Here is a 17,500-nt window from a genome sequence, read left to right as displayed (position 1 = left end):
TGGGTTGTCAATAACTCTAGGCTTTGAGCCCATTGGTTGGCTCATAGGTAGTGAGAATGGTTGTCTGTCCGGCGGCGAGCCATGATATTGGTTTTGACGGTGATTAATGCGTTTCGCCTGGTTTTGTTAACATCGGTAACAACCCTATCGATCTGTGCAATACATATCACACTCCGCTAAAAATCATACACCGTAATACACGTGCAAATACCACGTGCAAAAGGGAAGCACAAAGAATGAGGAATAGCACAAGTTGAATTTTGCTTAGCTTGGAAACGCTATTTATTGTTGAACTAAAGCTTTAATTCTGCCTGTTTTCATTCTTTTTACAGCGGTAAGCTTGTCATATTAAGATGGGATATTGAGTCCTGTAATTGTTACGAAATGTCCAATGTCATTTTGAGGGATGGCCATGAGTGTATTCTTGGGTTTTCACGTGACGTCATCAAAATTAAAAAAAATAAGGAACGATCAATCCTTTTGAGATTTTAGTTTAGTTAGTGATTAGAACAGCTGAAGACTTGCCGTTTCACAAATTTTCAGTTTGATAGGGTTTTTCGTCTTGTGATAAAGCAAGGTTGAGTTTCTAAGCTTTTGCGTGACACGATATTAAAATGGCGGCCGAGAATTCGGTCACTTAGGTTAAAAAAGTGACTTATCTGCTGAGACTTTGCAATCTGAACAGTCCTTGTATGACAATAAATACTGGTATAAATGTTTATGGTCCCTCAGATGACGACTACAGGCTTTTAATAGCAAAAGTCGGATGACATATGTTTTTGTTAACTTCCCTCAGAGGGACACAAACATGGCGTCTCCATAAAAAGCCTTGTAAATTTGAGTTAACATTTCTTGAAATATCTCCCGCGCGAAACATCGCACAGACCTTGAACCTTTGCGAGACTGTTTGAATACATATTCATGTTCTTGACTTTATTTGTTGAATGGTTTTGATGATGGTGTTGGTCAGCGACTAACTTCACAACGGCTCGGAGCCATTCCTGTATTTAACGCCATATAAAGAAAACTGGCAATACGCTGCTGTCAGTTGTAATCGTTGATAATCAGTGGTGTTTCCAATTTCTGGGCGTGCGTAGCCGTGCCAGAAGTCCGTGATTTGCAGACTTCCCGCCTTGTAAGGGTAGGTACGTTATAGACCGTATTCATAATCATCCTGACTAGCCTCACTTTAGAACAAAAGTTCTTTTGAATTTTGCTCGTGTTTACAAGGCTAGTTTGGATGATTAGCATAGTCTAAAGACAAAAGAATAATTACTTAGCCGCTGACAAAAAGAATAGCGGACTCTGGAGGACTGGAGACGAGGTTGGGGGTAATAATAGGACGCCAGAATCCTTCAGGTTTCCCTTGTGTCATGTTAATTAGAGCTATTGTTATTTTTATCCCACTGGGAATACAAAATTTGTAAAAAACGCCATCGTGAAAATTGCCTTTTCCGTGTCCAAGTAGACTAGAAGTACACTAATAAAGATTGGGTTCTCACTTGGCAGCCGCTGAATTATTTCGTACGACCCCTTCCGTACATGGGTACCTTTAGGTAGGACAAAAAAATTTTCACGCGGAAACGAGGCAGGACAGATCACGCAATACAACATGGCCGCTGCTAGTGGCGGCGTATCGAGAGCTGTTCCTTCGGGTTACGAATATGACTTTGTATCCGATGTAGACGACGATTACATCTGTCAGATATGTCAATTACCGCTCAAACAAGCTATTCTTACGAGATGTGGTCACAGATTTTGCAAGGAATGTCTTGATGAGTACTTTAGGAGGTAAGCTTCCGTGTAAAGTAAGTGACACAAGTAAGAATCAAGTAATAATAATAAATAGCATGTGATGGTGATGCAAATGTCGCAAGTTCTCATTTCATTCCTGTTTTTCTCATTTATTGAATTTTTTGTTACATGATGAGTAAGCGTTCAGCATACAGAATAGCATTGCAGCTGGTGGAAAGATTCCCAAGTAGACAATCATAGAAGCTGAATTTATAAAACCCCCAGGTTAAATAAATTTTTAAAAAAATATTAAACAAAGTTTTTCAGCTCGGTGAGAGGCACAAGTCCCTCATAATGACGGACATTTTATCTTGATTCCTTTCAATTTTTTCTCTGAAACTCAGGAAACGAGAGCCTGAATGTCCTTGTGACAGAGAAAAGCTTGACAAAAACAAGGTATTTTAGGGTAATGCTTCACTATACAGCCTGAATAATGTATCAGTCAAATCCAAGAACTCCCATCCACCCCTACCCCCCCCCCCCCCAGGCTTACCCCCGGGCATTTGATGTTAGGTGATCTCCGTGTGGTGGGGAATTTGATGCAAAACGTAGCCCGCCTGGTCGGGCATTTGACATTGGAGAAAGTGTTGGCCAGCGGTAGCAAGATAAAGGATTATGTATCCTCAGGCAATTGCTGGCGTCATTCCACGTTTCCATGTAGGTAATGTTATTGTTCAGTTTGGAGTGCTGAAAAAGTGACTTGTAAAGCGGTGATTGCCGAAGATTATTGGGAACTTGTGATAAAAGGTTGGTGATTCTTTTCAATAGTTATTTTTTTCATCGTCATAACTGGATGGCATTGCAGAATGCTAGAGCTCGAAAGTGCGTTTGTCAGCTACACCAACCAAAAATGTATTTCTTTTAGGTGTCTAATTAAGTTGCTTGGTTTAATTCCCATTGGGATAATTAGGCCTTTATGTACCACTCCTCGTGAATGTCAGACCACTTGACGCCGACCAGTTTACTCGAGGCAGTTTTTTCCTTACTATTTTGTATTGTTGTTTTAAATAGCGTATGACTTTTTCCTTATATTCCTTGGCTTGTAACCTGTATCCAGTGTGTCCCCGGCTTCCTCCATTATTTGTTTGTTACTTGTCTCTTCTATACTTATAGTAGAAATGTTTTCTATTCGGCTGAGCGAAGCAAAAGAGAATAGAAGGCCCTTTCATCAGAATTTTGTTTGTTTGGTAAAGGTTATCCTTTACCTTTGTGGTTTCAGTGCGGACTTCTTGCTTCTTGTAGATATTGACGTAAAGTTTACAGTTAAAAGTGTGCATCAGTTTGAATATTGATTTGAATGTTTTAATAATAAAATGGGTTTAAACGTCTGAAACATGTTTGATGTTCTGTGAAGTCCCAACCAGTGAGGCATTTCACCGTCAAAAAATGGCTACATAGTGGGGACTTAAACCAAAATTTTTCTAAAAAGTCAAATTCCCGGGGCTTTGCCCAGGATGGGTGGGGGGGGGATGGGCATTCTTGGATTTGACTCACACATCACACACATTTATTTTGTTCTCAATGCACAAGCAGGCGGAATTCTGTGAATTCTACAATCTGATTGGCTCTGGGAGCGGGCGGAATTTTTCTATCTTGTCCGCCAACCCAGTCTTGGCAGTATTTTCAAGTCCGCCAAGTCGGTCACCAACTCGCAACTCGGTTTTTGGCTGTAGGGACCTCCCAGCTGGCAAATAACATATATATACCAGTAAAAATGTATATTTTATTAAGAACCTGTTGGGCTAACATACTGTATTTTGGGACTCTCCAACCAACAAAATTCGTTCTACACCAAAATGTTATCACATGCCAATATTTATTTCATAAAATGGAGTCAACAAACATGTACTGCAGCTTTTAAGTGCAAATTTAGATACTAGACATTCAAGAACACTTACCATCATCAAGGCAATAGCGTTGCATCTTACACTGATCTAATGAAAGAAGTTGTTGTGTAGGGTTGTATTTCATTTGAAAAGTATGCCTAAGATCAACTTTCTTGAATCTCTGTAGCTGAAACTTTTTGTGCAAACACGGAGGATTTATTATTATTTTTTTTTCACTGCATTATTTGCATCACATGCAATGTAAATAATAATACTGTTTCTGGCCCTCTTCTTATTTCATTGTCCAACTAGAAGAGTAAAATTATTTACTTTTGGATATTGTCAAGCACTATTGTAGAGTTGAGATATCATTAACCCATTGACTCCTGAACCACTCCTGTCTGATGTAAGACAGAGTAAAATCTATTAAGTCTCGCTCCCAGGAGTCTGTGGCTTACAATGAACAAATGCTAGTTATGACATAAACAAAACCAGTAGACATGTTTAAGGCTTGTTATATTAATTTTGTATTTACTACAAATCAATGCTGTGTAGGACATTTTCCCCGACAAAGCTACTGAAAGAAGGATTCGGTCATACATTGTCAAATGCCCTTGTGCTGGATGTCAGTGGACTGGGGAACTTTGTGACATTGAGGTAAATGACATCTACCGGTATTTGGGCAAGGCTTAAAACTTTGGTCGCTTAGTGTGTAGTTAACATAGTTGTAAAATCCAAAGAAGAATAAGAATTGATTTTTGGTCGCTGGGGCACTTTCAGCAAAGATTTAGTTTCAAAGACACCAGCAATGGTTGAGGGCCCACCTACAATGTGTACCGGTAGTTGTTTTCAGGGGTAGGGAGACCCTAAACAGTGCTTTTAAAAGGGTCAACAAATCTTACTACTGCAAAGGAGATTAATTTGCTACAAACCTTTTGAGGAGCAGTCGTAGCTCAGTTGGCTAGTGCGCGGCTTTCGGAGCGAGTCAGGTTCCTGGTTTGATCCTCGGTGACTTTAACGTCTGTTTCGACTTTCCTCTGATCCCTGTAGGTATAGCTTTAAAAGTCATAAAACGGAGCACTGACAGAGGGAGGGGGGTAAAGGGCCCTTTGTTGGCTTCCATTGATACCAGTTTTGTAACTAGAGGAACTACCGATGTTAAATGAAGTGACTTTACCTTTACTATGCTTTTTCAGGTTGGTCTACCATAGAAAATCTTAGCTTTCATCCTCTCACGTTAGTCCCTTTTAATCAACTCCCTTCTGAGAGTGTTAAATACCAGATGATTTTACTCATCACTTGGGGTGTCGCCGTTTTAGGGGTGAATGGGTTCTGAGATGCTTACCATAATGAAAATTTTTCCCTGTCTTAACATGTGTCCAGCAGACATTTAATCCAATATGAGTTCTCCAAATATTGTGTTTATTGATATTTTAGGCCCATGAAGAGAACTGTCCGCATAAAATTATTGAATGTCCAAGCCATAATTGCGATACCAAACTTGCCAGGGGATCAGTTGACAAACATTTGAGGACTTCTTGTCGTTGGAGAATTGTCCGTTGTCCATACTGCAGCGAAAGCCATCCAAAGTCAGAGGAAAATGTGAATATGACTTCATTGACATTATTTTGTTGTACATAGCTTTTAATTTTGCTGCTATCAATCGGCGTCAAAATTGTTGAGACACTCTTATCCTTTAGAGTCGATTTCAAGCTCGGTGGCGCAAATGGCCCCCTCCCCCGAACCCCCGGGACAATGTTGTGTTTTTCTGTTTTCTACGAGCCTTGTCGACAGCGGTACAACATTGATTAGGGTGGGGGAGGGAGGGGTATCCCGGAAACGTACTTTCTGGACAAGTTTCCTTTGCAAACAACTGTCTCAACTAATTTTGTCGCCAATTGTCTGTTTCAGAAAACTTCCTTTATACGGGTACCTATAGTCCAGTCTGTCCGTCAATATGACCACATGAGTGAAAGACTTTTTACAGGTCTAAAAAATTGCGGATAGTTTATTATTCTCGTTTTCGAGTGTGAAAAATGCGATGTCCTGTGCGAAGCGAAGATTGTGACGTAAGTGCAAAGGACCTGTTCACTTTTGCCTTCTTTAATACGCTATTTGTGAGTAGCATTAAAGCATGGATTTGTTAAAGGGTTATGCCTCTAACTCCAATTGATCAGAAGAAGCCGATTTTGTTGGTCGAAGTGGTGTCGCAGATGAACGCGAAACAGACATGGTGGCTGTTACAGCTGGGGAGCACATTTACTTTCCACGCTCAAATTGCTACGTCAGTGCAAAAAGACTTTCCACCTTGTCGCAGATGCTTTGCAGAGCTGGTTTTGGTAAAAAATGAATGTTTTTGGGTGTAAAGAAACAATATTTTCTCATTTACCACGAGTAACCACGAGTAACCACAAGATTATTATAAAAAGATAATGTAATTATTCTACTTGTTAATTATGGTTACTCGAGGTTGCTCGTGGTTACTCGTGGCCACTCCTCCGCAGAGTTCCTAAAATCAGAGTACAGCACTGTTTGCTGCTCTTTTTTTGTGCCAGGAGTTATAAACTGTCTTTGCTATTTATATTTCCCTCTTTTTTATGGGTCATATCCCTTGTAACAAGTTGAAATAGAATTATGTACGGTGAATTTCAAAAGGGAATGCTAAACGTCACGCAACGTTTCGAAAGTATCACTTTAATTTCAAGGTATGTCAAATCCAAAACACTGCACAAATCGTCTTGAAATTGTCATTATTTAGTACGATGTCCTTTCTCTCAATAATAAGCGTTTGTGGCGTGAAGTTAACTTCGCTGCGCGTTCAACATCCACATTTTGGCTGTTGTAATTGACGTTCTCGGTAGTGATTACTTGCGTTAAAATTTCTCTTATTTTAGAATGCGGTACATCGAAGCCCGTGAGATAGCACTTTCCCTGACAATATCATTCACTTTCCGCCCTTCGCAAATAGATGGCAAGCGTATACATGCCCTTATCTCGTTAGAAATGTTCTGTGTGAAAACCATGTTCGACACTGAAATGTCTGCAATCATACCAGTGACTGCTGCATCACCGTAATAAAGAAAAAGGTGATTTATATATGTTCTGATTCCTATATGACATGACAACACATAAACGCTATTGAAATGTGTATATTTCATATATTAATGCAAAAAAACGCTTATCAGAAGTCGTCATTACACTTCATACAAAGTTATTTCATACAGACAATCGGCGTCAAAATTGTTGAGACACTCTTATCCTTTAGAGTCGATTTCAAGCTCGGCGGTGCAAATGGCCCCCTCCCCCGCACCCCCAGGACAATGTTGTGTTTTTCTGTTTTCTACGAGCCTTGTCGACAGCGGTACAACATTGAGTAGGGTGGGGGAGGGAGGGGTATCCCGGAAACGTACTTTCTGGACAAGTTTCCTTTGCAAACAATGAATGTGTCGTTGCCAGTGTGCTCTGTTGGCAACTGTCTCAACTAATTTTGTCGCCGATTGTATGACTCAGTTGTGAAAAGGATCCATGTAACTCATTGGTGCAGTTTGGTTTTTGTTATTCCAGTGGCTAAGTTTGAAATTTTATCAACGTTGCACTTCAGATATCGGCATTTTTTCATTCTCAACAATGATGTTCTTCCTTGCTTTTTTAGTTACACAATGAGGTCTGTCCCATGTATCCTATAACTTGTGCATGTCACAAAATTATTCCAAGATTGCAGGTCAGTTAATTGGGAAATTATTTTCTTCCCGTCAATTGTGTGATTTTATATGCTAGCACCACTTAGATCTGCAATTAGCAATTGTTCCTAAATTGCCATGGAGATTTTCTGCATTTTGGTTACAATAAGTCTAGTTAAATAGTAAAGAAGTTGGGCTGCCTGAGTTTGGAGAAATCTCCTCTGAGCTCTTTGTGCAAACAGGATTGCTTACAATGCAGTCTTTCTTAAGCTCTACAAAATGGTGACTAGATCGAATCGAGTGTTTTGTATTATGGTATAAACTTGTTTTCTACAAAGTAGCGTTTGAAGCTTGAAAATGGTAGGTCCACTTACAGAAATAAATAATTCAATCAATTAACACTGTTAAAGTGCTACTGTGATCAATTTTTTATCCCTTGAGTTTTTTGGTTTATCACATAGAGTACCATGAAACATTAAAAACGCTGTTTACTGTTTGGAAATATCTGGTTGGCTCCGGAGATATTTAAGTTTGAAAAATGTGTAAAATATGCAAATGAGAGGGCTGATGACGTCATTCACCCAACCCAATAGAACATCAAGAATATAAATAGAGCTATCTCGGTCAATTTGCAACAGAGACCATTGAAACTTGGTGAGCTAATAGTTCTGAAGGCAACACACCTACGACTTTAAAGAAATTGGTTCCCACGGCAACTCACTCTTTTCGAGTCCCCTCCAACCTGATTTCAATATTTTGGTGATCTCAGGCTAGAAATACATTTACCAAGGCCACAAACTTGACCTAACATCTTTATATGCTGGCAGGATCATGCAGATGAGGCACCATTTGCAAATATGAAAACAGAACGCCAAAGGTGGCCTGGAAAGCCTTTAATATCAGGGAGGTCTGGAACCCAGTATGTTGCCATGGTAATAAAAATGGTATGCTCATATTGTGGAACACATCTACTAGAATCTTACTGCAAAGAATCCAGTATTTCTGATACAAATTGGCTGAGATATCTTTCTCCATCATACTTGATCAAAATTTGGTTGGGTTTATGACGTCATCACTTGGCTAATTTGCATATTAAAAAAACTTGAATATCTCCAGAACAAAAAGAGATATTTGAAAATGGTAAACAGCATTCTTCTTCTCGTACAGACTACGTGTTTATGTGCCAAAATGGCTTAGATAGGGAAGATGCAAATTTCGTCATAGTAGCACTTTAAGCAACCCTATTAGAAGAAATTAACCAGTTTGCAATTCAGAGTTGAGTGGAGTTGGCATTAGGCCAGTTGGCAGTATTTTACCTGTAACTCAGGGCATCCAATAGCAAATCAAGCGCTGCTTGTGTTGCGGGAAAAAGCTGAGAGCCAGTGAAGAATTGTTAACTCATTGGTCTTACAATGCACAGAATCATGTTCACATTCTGTTAGAGGTTTAGGAGTTGTAGCAAGTGCTGTCAGTTCGTGTAAGATATTCATGACAGGTGATTGTATTCATGAGGCGGTATCCGGTCAACTCGCCTACGGTCAAACTCGCCTACGCCTGCTGGTGAACTCGTCTGTAGACGTAGGCGAATTTGATCACCATCATAGGCGATTTCGTTATTCCTCATAGTTGTGTAAAATGTGTTGTAAAATTTGTTTGTTCTGCTCCCAGTAGCAGAATGATCGCGATAACCAACACAAATTTAAGAATTACGGTCAGTCACTTCACCAAAGTTCTGTCTTGTGTATTAATAGGATCATTCAATTGACATAAACGGTGAACTGGATGAGTTGATAAAAAAGTTGTGGTGTTGTTTCGGCGGTTGTCGCCATAATAATCAGACCTAATAATGGTAAAGTGTTGTCGTCATGAGAAATAGAGTTCGTGACGTGTTGCTTAAGCGCGACTCAATCTTTTAATTCACACTGACATCGCTTTGCACGGCACTTAGCAAAGAAGGTGAAACATTTTGAACTTCAATAGCATATTGTTTGAAGACCATGAGGCAGTAGCTGCGTATCCCGCAATCCTAGACGTTCTTTCAGCATTTCGTCTTTGACTACCGACAGTCAACTTTTCGTTTCTGGACGTTTTTCTGCACACTGAAACAGTTCTTAGTTCTTTCTTGATATTCTCTACTCTCCTTGTTTCATCAGATGCCAGATCATTTAGAAGCAGAGTGTATCCTAACACAACTTTCCTGTCCTTATCTTGAACTTGGCTGCAACACCAAGGTATGGGTTGTTTATCATTTAGAAAAAATTTTCGGAAGTTCCGGTTGGTTTATAAATGGAACACGACTATTTGGTTTCCGGGAGCAGCGGGTCGTCTGAAAAGGTAGTCCTGTTTTCCCGTTGGAAACTTTCCGATGGAAATGTGTGTACTCGATGTATCCCTGGTTGGGGAGGTGCGGCGCGGCCCCTCACACCCTGACCCTGTTTAAGACAAATATCGCTGATTTTCCTACCCATTTTAAGACAGAATTCCGATTTTTGATACCCTGTTTAAGACATTTAACCCAGTTTAAGACAAAAATTGATAATCGGTACCCTGATTAAGACAAAAAATGATAAATTCGATACCCTGTTCAAGACAAAACTCCCGAAAAACATACCCTGGCTGGCCGCACGTCCCCATTAATCCCTTATAAGGGAGTACCCCCCCCCCCCCCCCGGGTGTGTGTCCCATTTACAAGTGTTGAAAGGTCTTACCACTTGCAGGCTATTCACGGCTATGTTTTTAATTTTGGCGCGTAAAATCAGCATCACCGGGCTGCGAATGGACTTGAGTTAAATGGAACACGTTTTTCACCCGATGAAATTTCCGGAAATTTTTTGTAAATGGTAAACAACTATGGTCATCATTGTGATAAGTTGACTATAAATAATAGTCGGACAAGCACTAAAACGCATGCGCGGACAATTGCCAGCTTTGTTTGTCCCACTTATCATGATCGACGCAACGATGATAGTACGGTTGCTTGGTCGTTACATTGAGCACTCAATGCATTTCCTGGTCTTCTTTTTACCACTACGTTAATGTCCAGAACGCAAGTTATTGTGTGGCTCATTAATGCGCGCATTGCACAGTACCACTAACCACCAGGTGATCTGGTGACGTAATTTGGAGGACAGGGAAGAAAAATTTTAACGCCGTACCCCACAACCGCGCGTGGCCTTAGGTGTTGTTTCCAAACTCCCTGCAGTATTGCCCTCGCCAAAACTCAACAGATCATTACGTGTCTACCACATTTTCCTGTTACTGAATGAACATTCAAGTAGACCCGACAAGATCTAACCTCGCCTCTGCCAGTTGAATTCGAAAATTAAGGCCGCGCGCGGTTGTGGGATACGGCGTTAAAATAGTTCTCCCCAGTCCTCCGAATTAAGTCACCAGATCACCTGGCAGGTCTTAATCTTCTTTTGGTATATGGAACGCAGTAGGTCGGAAAAAAAAACAATTAATTTATGCAATTTTTTTCTCAGATGACTTTATTGGCCGTTTGTATACTAGAGACGCATAATCCGTCCAGACGAATTATGTGTCTCTCATGTTATCCGTCTAGTGTTATGACGGGACGAACTATATGACAAAGAAAGACGGGCGCAAGACGCATGATTCGTGTGGACGAACTATCCAGTTTAGTGCATCTTCCAAGACGTACTAAAGTACCTACTTCGTCCAGACGCATAATGCGTCTTGTGGCCGACTTTATACCAGACGAATTTAACAGACGCAGAAAAAATGTTTGCCAAGTTCGTCCCAGAGGAATTATGCGTGTCTAGTATAAAAACGACCACTCCTAGGCTCGATTACCGCGCTCATTTCCCGAACGAATACCGTACTCGAGAGATTGGCGGAAATCGAGCCTACATGATTTCTTGAACGAAAAGATTTCCCACAGATCGCTTCATTGAGCTCTTTAATTTTTCGTGTACGTTTCTTTCTTTTAATTGCTCAAGGTTGAAAGACGAGATATGCAAGGGCATCTCCGTGATCAGACTTCATCACATCTGAGTTTAGCATGCAAAAAACTCGTCGATCTTCACAAGGAATTTGATGACCAAAAAAGAAAGTTCACGAAACAAATTGATGATCTGAAGAAAGATAACGAGAGCCTTGTTCTCAAGCTCGCAGCACAAGAGAAGGAATTATTAGTAAAAGCAAACGTCGTATCCCCGACATTTGTATGGAAAATTAGCCCATTCAGTGAAATGCTACGACAAGCTAAACTTGGAAGAAACAATAAAATCGACAGCTCGCCATTCTATACTGCAGCGTATGGATACAAACTCAAACTCTCTGTGAATCCTAACGGAGATGGATCAGGGAAGAACACGCATTTATCTGTGTTTGTTATTGTTATGAAGGGTGAATACGACGGATTGTTACCCTGGCCCTTCAACCAAAAAGTCACATTTAATCTTATTGACCAGCAAGATCGCTTAGATCAACGCGAGAACATTGTAATGCACTTCAGAGCTAACACTAAACTCGAGAATTTCGCTAGGCCGGAATCGGATGAGAATCCTGGGCGTGGCTATGCTAGATTCATATCACATGAGAAGCTCAAGACAAGACGCTTTATTGTAGATGATACTCTGTTTATTCAAGTTGACGTGGAGCCATTATCATTATAAATCCAAAACGTAGGACTTGAAAAACGAACTTGTTTTTCAAAATTTAAAATCGGCCTTTACCATAGAAAATCGCGAGCTCATCAAGATGGAAACAATGTCCAACTGACTGCTGATTGATTTAAGGACGTTGTCTACTATTGTTATTGCGCATACGTTCTCGAGATACTCGGATTTCCTATGGGCGGTGCTTATTTTTACAGGGATGTTTTTCGCAGTTCAAAATATGCGGAGAAAGGAGAACTTAACAAGTGCTCTTGGTATCCAAAAAGAAAATTGGGGATAACCATGCAATTTTCAGAGATAATTCAGCTTTAATTTGGCAAAGAACGCCATAAATTGCTTTGTATTTTGAAGCTTTTACAAATATTGTTGATTAATTATTTTCGAAATAACAACACTTGTTAAGATCTGCTTTTCCCGCATATTCAGTAAACCGCGCAAGAATACCTTTGAACCAGTAGGCACCGTCCTTAAATCGAAGTATTGATGATTTCAATCTTTTGTCACCGTGTACCGTTTAAGGGTTAAGAGGCAGTTTTTCTAAGAGCGGTCCACCGCATTTCGGGGTCGAAAAAAAGTTTGCCCTCAAACTTTGCTTATTTAACTATCTTGGGTCATAAATAAATGGAACGACTTAAGTATTTTTAGAGCCAACGACAGTCAGAGCTGCTAAAGGCCCAAATTTAAGAGTGCCCAGAGTAGAAAATTGCTGAACTTCACGAGATCGCTACTTGAAAAAACATACGTACAAAGCGTTTGAATACGCAAAGTTTAAATGATGATTGCTACGTTAATTTTAGTTCAATTTTGGCATGCTGTCGAATCTGTCATAATACAACGACGAAAAAAAAGCCCACCCGCTTCCTTGTCTAAAGTCTTTCGCATCCTCCCCAATCCCCCCTCCCCAACATAGTTGACCTAAGGGCTAGTCGTTTACTCGTTAGCCGAGCTTTCAAAGAGGAGGAGCTGAATATCTTGAGTTAGCTAGAATTTTGGCGGAAGCTCGAGCAATTCTGTCGCTTGGTGGTTACGACAACGAATTTCTGAGTGAAGTTGACGACGAATTGCATTGTGCAATTTGTCAGTTACCGCTGAAAGATCCAATGCTGAACAAATGTGGCCTCAGACTTTGCCAACAATGACTTCACGGGCTCATTGAAAGGTAAGCATTTCTTTCCTTGTTTGAAACTCAAGTTGATGTAACTGATTCTGAAAAACCTTAAGCCATCGATAGTGTCTTGTAGCTTAATTAAAATATTTCACATAAAACACTGGCAAAAGCCAGTGAAAAGCTCTAACAACTCTACGGCGCGTGTTCTCCCGCTGCTGATCAAGTGTCAAGTAAAGGATGTCTGTGGACGGGCCAATTGAGAGCGAAACAGGTGATGTCATTGTGTTCGTTTTGAAAGTTCCATTTCCCCCAGACTGAAACGAACAAACAACTCCGAAAGACTCCAACAGATTCGCTTTTTTGCTGCGAATCACTCTAGCCGTGATATTTCCTGTTTTAACAGTTTGCCTCGGTCAACGTGTTTTGTGTTGAGTTTCGTCCCCGTCAATTTTTTTCCAGGAAACTTTCGGTTCCTTCGTTGAGCTGTACGGATGACAACTCGGCAAACACACCCTGAAGCACCAACCATGCAATTATTAATTAGTCAGAAAAACCTCATAATTTGCTTGATTTATGGAATTGCATGCATTGAATCCCTTTCTAAGCCGTGACTTTTTTTCCTTTCCTTTTAACAGGAGCGCTCCGATTGGCTGGTTTTCGGTCGGGATTTTTACGGTAGTAACCGTTACCATGGAAATGGTCCGAAATGGGAAGTTCAAGTTGAGCGAAACACAAAAGGTTTTTAAAAAGCAGAGTTTTATTTTTTTCATCACAACATTCACTAAGCGGAGAAGTGTCCAATCGCTCAAAGAAACAATGCCATATATTAAACAACTTACTAACCTCACTTGCTCGGGACCGTACTGGGGAATATTGCGGACCGAGTGCTGTCATGTCCCTCGGGATTACCTCCTGCCTCGGGCCAATATTCCCCACTGCGGCCTTCGCGCACAATTAGTAAGAGGTTAGTATTTTTCCATTTTTCCTGTTTTTATCCTTATTGTACCACATTACATAAATACACAAATATTGTTTCATACTGCACGAAATATACCTATTTAAGAAGTGGCGTCTCAGTGCAGGAGTAAAGAAAGGCAATTCCTTTTTTTTTTATGACAAAAAAAGACGGCACTTTCGGTAAACCGTCACGATACTCGTCAGGTGACCACCTGCTCTTCAACCTACGATTCCAGTGTTAATCCTACTCAGCCATCAAGAAAGACGATTTGCTTCTTGTCTTCTTTTACACTACTGGAAATTATTTTGTAGTATTTTTCGGATCACGGAGTTACCGTTGTTTTCAATTGTCCAAGCCTCTCCTCCGTGAGCGAACCGCAACGTGACTGAATTAATCGACTACCCTTTCGTGAGACTTTCTGTGATCTTTTCGAAAATGGCAGAAGTTGAACGGGGTACTTCACCTTCTGGTTATCAATACGACTTTGTATCAGCCGTTTTTGACGAATATCACTGCCTCATTTGTCACTTACCTTTGCGAGAGCCTGTCCTGACGAGATGTGGTCATAGATATTGTAAAAAGTGCTTGAACGAAGCTATAAAAAGGTAAAGGGCATCACATACGAGTAACTGTTTTGTACACGGTTCTTATTTTAATGGAATATAGTTAGACATAGAGATCTTCAGCGTCCGTAAAAACTCTGAACGGATTGGCGGTGAGTTATTCGGATTAAATATTAGCAACTAAAAACCAAAGGATATTTTAGTGGAAAGGCCATCTGTTTCTTAATTTTTTTTTGCCTCACATATTTTATGATGGTGTTAGCGACGCGACATTAAAAATATGGATACCTACCCAACCTTTAAAAATTAATAACACTTTTTTTCCGATGAAAACAATTTGATGGAAAATAAATTTTAAGTTGAAGTTTAGAGAACCTCTTACATGACCATTCGATAGATTTTTCGTTCTTTTTGCACTCCGTGTATTCAGCCAACGTTAAGGACGAATTTCTTTGGTTTTGGGTGATTTATTAAGTAGATGCATGTTTTTTAATCTAAAATTTTCTTTTTTTGCTAATATCAGACGACAGGTGCCTGAATGTCCACTGGACAGAGTGACTTTGGATCCGGAGAAGGTAATTTATTTTTCCTTTTGCAAAGGAAAATACAAAGCAACTTACTTTAACCACACGTAGAGACTCCACTTATCAGAATGATGTCTTCCTGTATTCTCACCTCATCCTAGACATTTCTAATAAATAAACTAGCAGGAATGGCGACATGTGCTTTTATTTTGAAGAAAACCAATCTATGACATGTCACGCATAGAAACAAAGTCACGCAATGCATATATTGCATCGATCTTGTATGTTTCTATCAGGATATATTTCCAGACAAAGCGACGGAAAGAAACATTCTGTCTTGTCACGTGAGGTGTCCAAGTGAAGGTTGCGAGTGGACTGGGGAGACAAGAAACGTGGAGGTAACAATTGGACTTTTGTCCAAGCTACCAGAAAACTGATATTTGCTGAACAATATTTTCAGTGCCTTCTTTTCTAAATTATACTTAGCAATCCTATATAGTTGATGAAATCGCAAACACATTCGCCTATAGCGAAGATATCGATGACATCACCTCTTGATATTAACCCATTCACCCTAAACCGGCCATACTTAGTATTTTACTCTGTCTAACGCCAGACGATTTTTCTGGTCAATAGGGAACCCCCAGGAGTCAATAGGTCAATCACTCACTGAAAAACTGTGCCATTAATGTGCCAACCAGAGCCTTATTGGATGCCGAAAGAAAGGGTTCTTTTGTTCGGTGGTTGGCAAATTTGAATATCAAAAGAAATTTGACGTTGACCAATGTTTGTAAACAGATCTATAGGGAGGGACAGAAATTGATGTAACGAAACTTAAAAATTGAAAATTGAACTTCGTTATCTCATGTAATTAGTCTTTTTTTTTTTCAAAAATAAGATGCAAACAGCGGTGACAAACATTATAAACAAACGCATTGTTTGAAATTATTTACTTAACGTTTCGTATGCTTCGACACATGTCGAAGTCTGTCTTATTTTTAATTTACGACGTATTCATTTTTTATCCTATTTCTATTTGTATATTTATGTATACATGAAGTTAGTGAAGGAACCAAGGACGGGCAACTTCTGTATGACATTCTCATTGGAAGAAAAACTTTTTTATGCCCTGAGCGCGATTTAAACCCCGGGGTGGGGGGGGGGGGGGGGTGCTCCCTTATAAGGGCTTAATGGGGACGTGCGGACAGCCAGGGTATGTTTTTCGGGATTTTTGTCTTGAACATGGTATCGAATTTATCATTTTTTGTCTTAATCAGGGTATCGATTTATCAATTTTTGTCTTAAACTGGGTTAAATGTCTTAAACAGGGTATCAAAAATCGGAATTCTGTCTTGAAATGGGTAGGAAAATCAGCGATATTTGTCTTAAACAGGGTCAGGGTATGAGGAGCCGCCCCGTACCTCCCCACCCAGGGATATATCGAGTACTCCCCCCCCCCCCCCGGGATTTGAACCCACGTACCCATTACCGGTCGGGTGTGATCACCACTCAGTACACTATCAGAGCAACCATGGCTAATTTAGATAGTGAATGGGAATTTAGGTGGTCATTCCAGGCCATTGTTTTTCTCCAACTTGTATATAAATTGTCTTCTTCTCTCTCGTCCGCCTGTGAATCGTCGTTCCTGTCGATCCAGTGCTATCTAGTTGGAGAAAATTAATGGCATGGGATGACCACGTAAATTCCCATTCACTATCTAAATTAGCCGTGGTTGCTCTGATAGTGCAGTGGTGATCACACCCGACCGGTAAGCAGTTTTTCTTCCAATGAAAGGAAGGGGGGCAAAATTGATTATGAAAGAAATAGACTTGATCAAATTTCTGTTATCCAGTTCCATTTACAGAGCTGTGACCGTAAGATTATCCATTGTTCCAATCCCCACTGCAAAATGACGGTGGAACGAAGGCTTATGGAAGATCATGCGACCAGCACCTGTCAATGGCGACCAGTAAATTGTGTGAACTGTGATGAGCAATACGCTAAATGTAATGAACATGTAGGTACCAATTGACTTGAATACAACTGTACGCTCCTTAAATGAAGTCGCACTAAAGGACTTGCATGTACCGCTTGCTGTTGTCCATGGCCGCCTTTGCCCGGTTGGCAGCACACGCATGAGACAATGACCAGACGACGGGATTGGTGTCAGAGTGTGTCTTCTTGCTTTTTTTCTCAAATATATTAAAGCCAACAGACAGAACAAACTAGTCACATTGTCCGGGGCTTTGTTCTGGTCACATGAATTTAAGTCGAGTTCTGATTGCTCGTTGTATCTTTAAATGTCAAATATTGGAATAACCAAAGAAATGAGTCCAACTTTTATTTACCAGAAGCGTACCGCATCAATGCTATTTTTTGTTAATGATATATTAATCTTAGGAACACT

The 17,500-nt window shown here is 40.2% G+C and overlaps 2 protein-coding genes across 4 annotated transcripts in view; both read left to right on the top strand.

The window, feature by feature from the left end:
• Nucleotides 1-1,584: 1,584 nt before the first annotated feature.
• On the top strand, nucleotides 1,585-12,578 carry LOC137979554 (TNF receptor-associated factor 6-like). Its single transcript, XM_068826830.1, has 7 exons — nucleotides 1,585-1,791; nucleotides 2,139-2,190; nucleotides 4,176-4,277; nucleotides 5,058-5,222; nucleotides 7,273-7,341; nucleotides 9,454-9,531; nucleotides 11,260-12,578. Exons 1-7 carry the CDS (start codon nucleotides 1,613-1,615, stop codon nucleotides 11,935-11,937), a joined length of 1,323 nt encoding a protein of 440 aa, XP_068682931.1. The 5' UTR covers nucleotides 1,585-1,612; the 3' UTR covers nucleotides 11,938-12,578.
• Nucleotides 12,579-13,958: 1,380 nt separating this feature from the next.
• The window catches only part of LOC137979553 (TNF receptor-associated factor 4-like), a 5,830-nt gene continuing 2,288 nt past the window's right edge, over nucleotides 13,959-17,500 (top strand). Inside the window, exons 1-5 of one of the 3 annotated variants that reach the window (XM_068826828.1) lie at nucleotides 13,959-14,012; nucleotides 15,093-15,144; nucleotides 15,390-15,491; nucleotides 16,946-17,110; nucleotides 17,494-17,500. The exon at nucleotides 17,494-17,500 is cut by the window's right edge and continues 68 nt beyond it. In XM_068826828.1, the coding sequence (XP_068682929.1) occupies nucleotides 17,003-17,110; nucleotides 17,494-17,500 (115 nt within the window). In that variant the 5' untranslated portion in view covers nucleotides 13,959-14,012; nucleotides 15,093-15,144; nucleotides 15,390-15,491; nucleotides 16,946-17,002. Of the gene's footprint in view, nucleotides 14,013-14,056; nucleotides 14,612-15,092; nucleotides 15,145-15,389; nucleotides 15,492-16,945; nucleotides 17,111-17,493 lie in introns of those variants that run through there. The other 2 variants (XM_068826826.1, XM_068826827.1) reach the window with 2 other exon arrangements.

The sequence above is a fragment of the Montipora foliosa genome, chromosome 12, assembly GCF_036669935.1.
Source record: "Montipora foliosa isolate CH-2021 chromosome 12, ASM3666993v2, whole genome shotgun sequence".
NCBI classification, from domain to species: domain Eukaryota; kingdom Metazoa; phylum Cnidaria; class Anthozoa; order Scleractinia; family Acroporidae; genus Montipora; species Montipora foliosa.
This window is presented reverse-complemented; position numbering and strand designations above follow the sequence as displayed.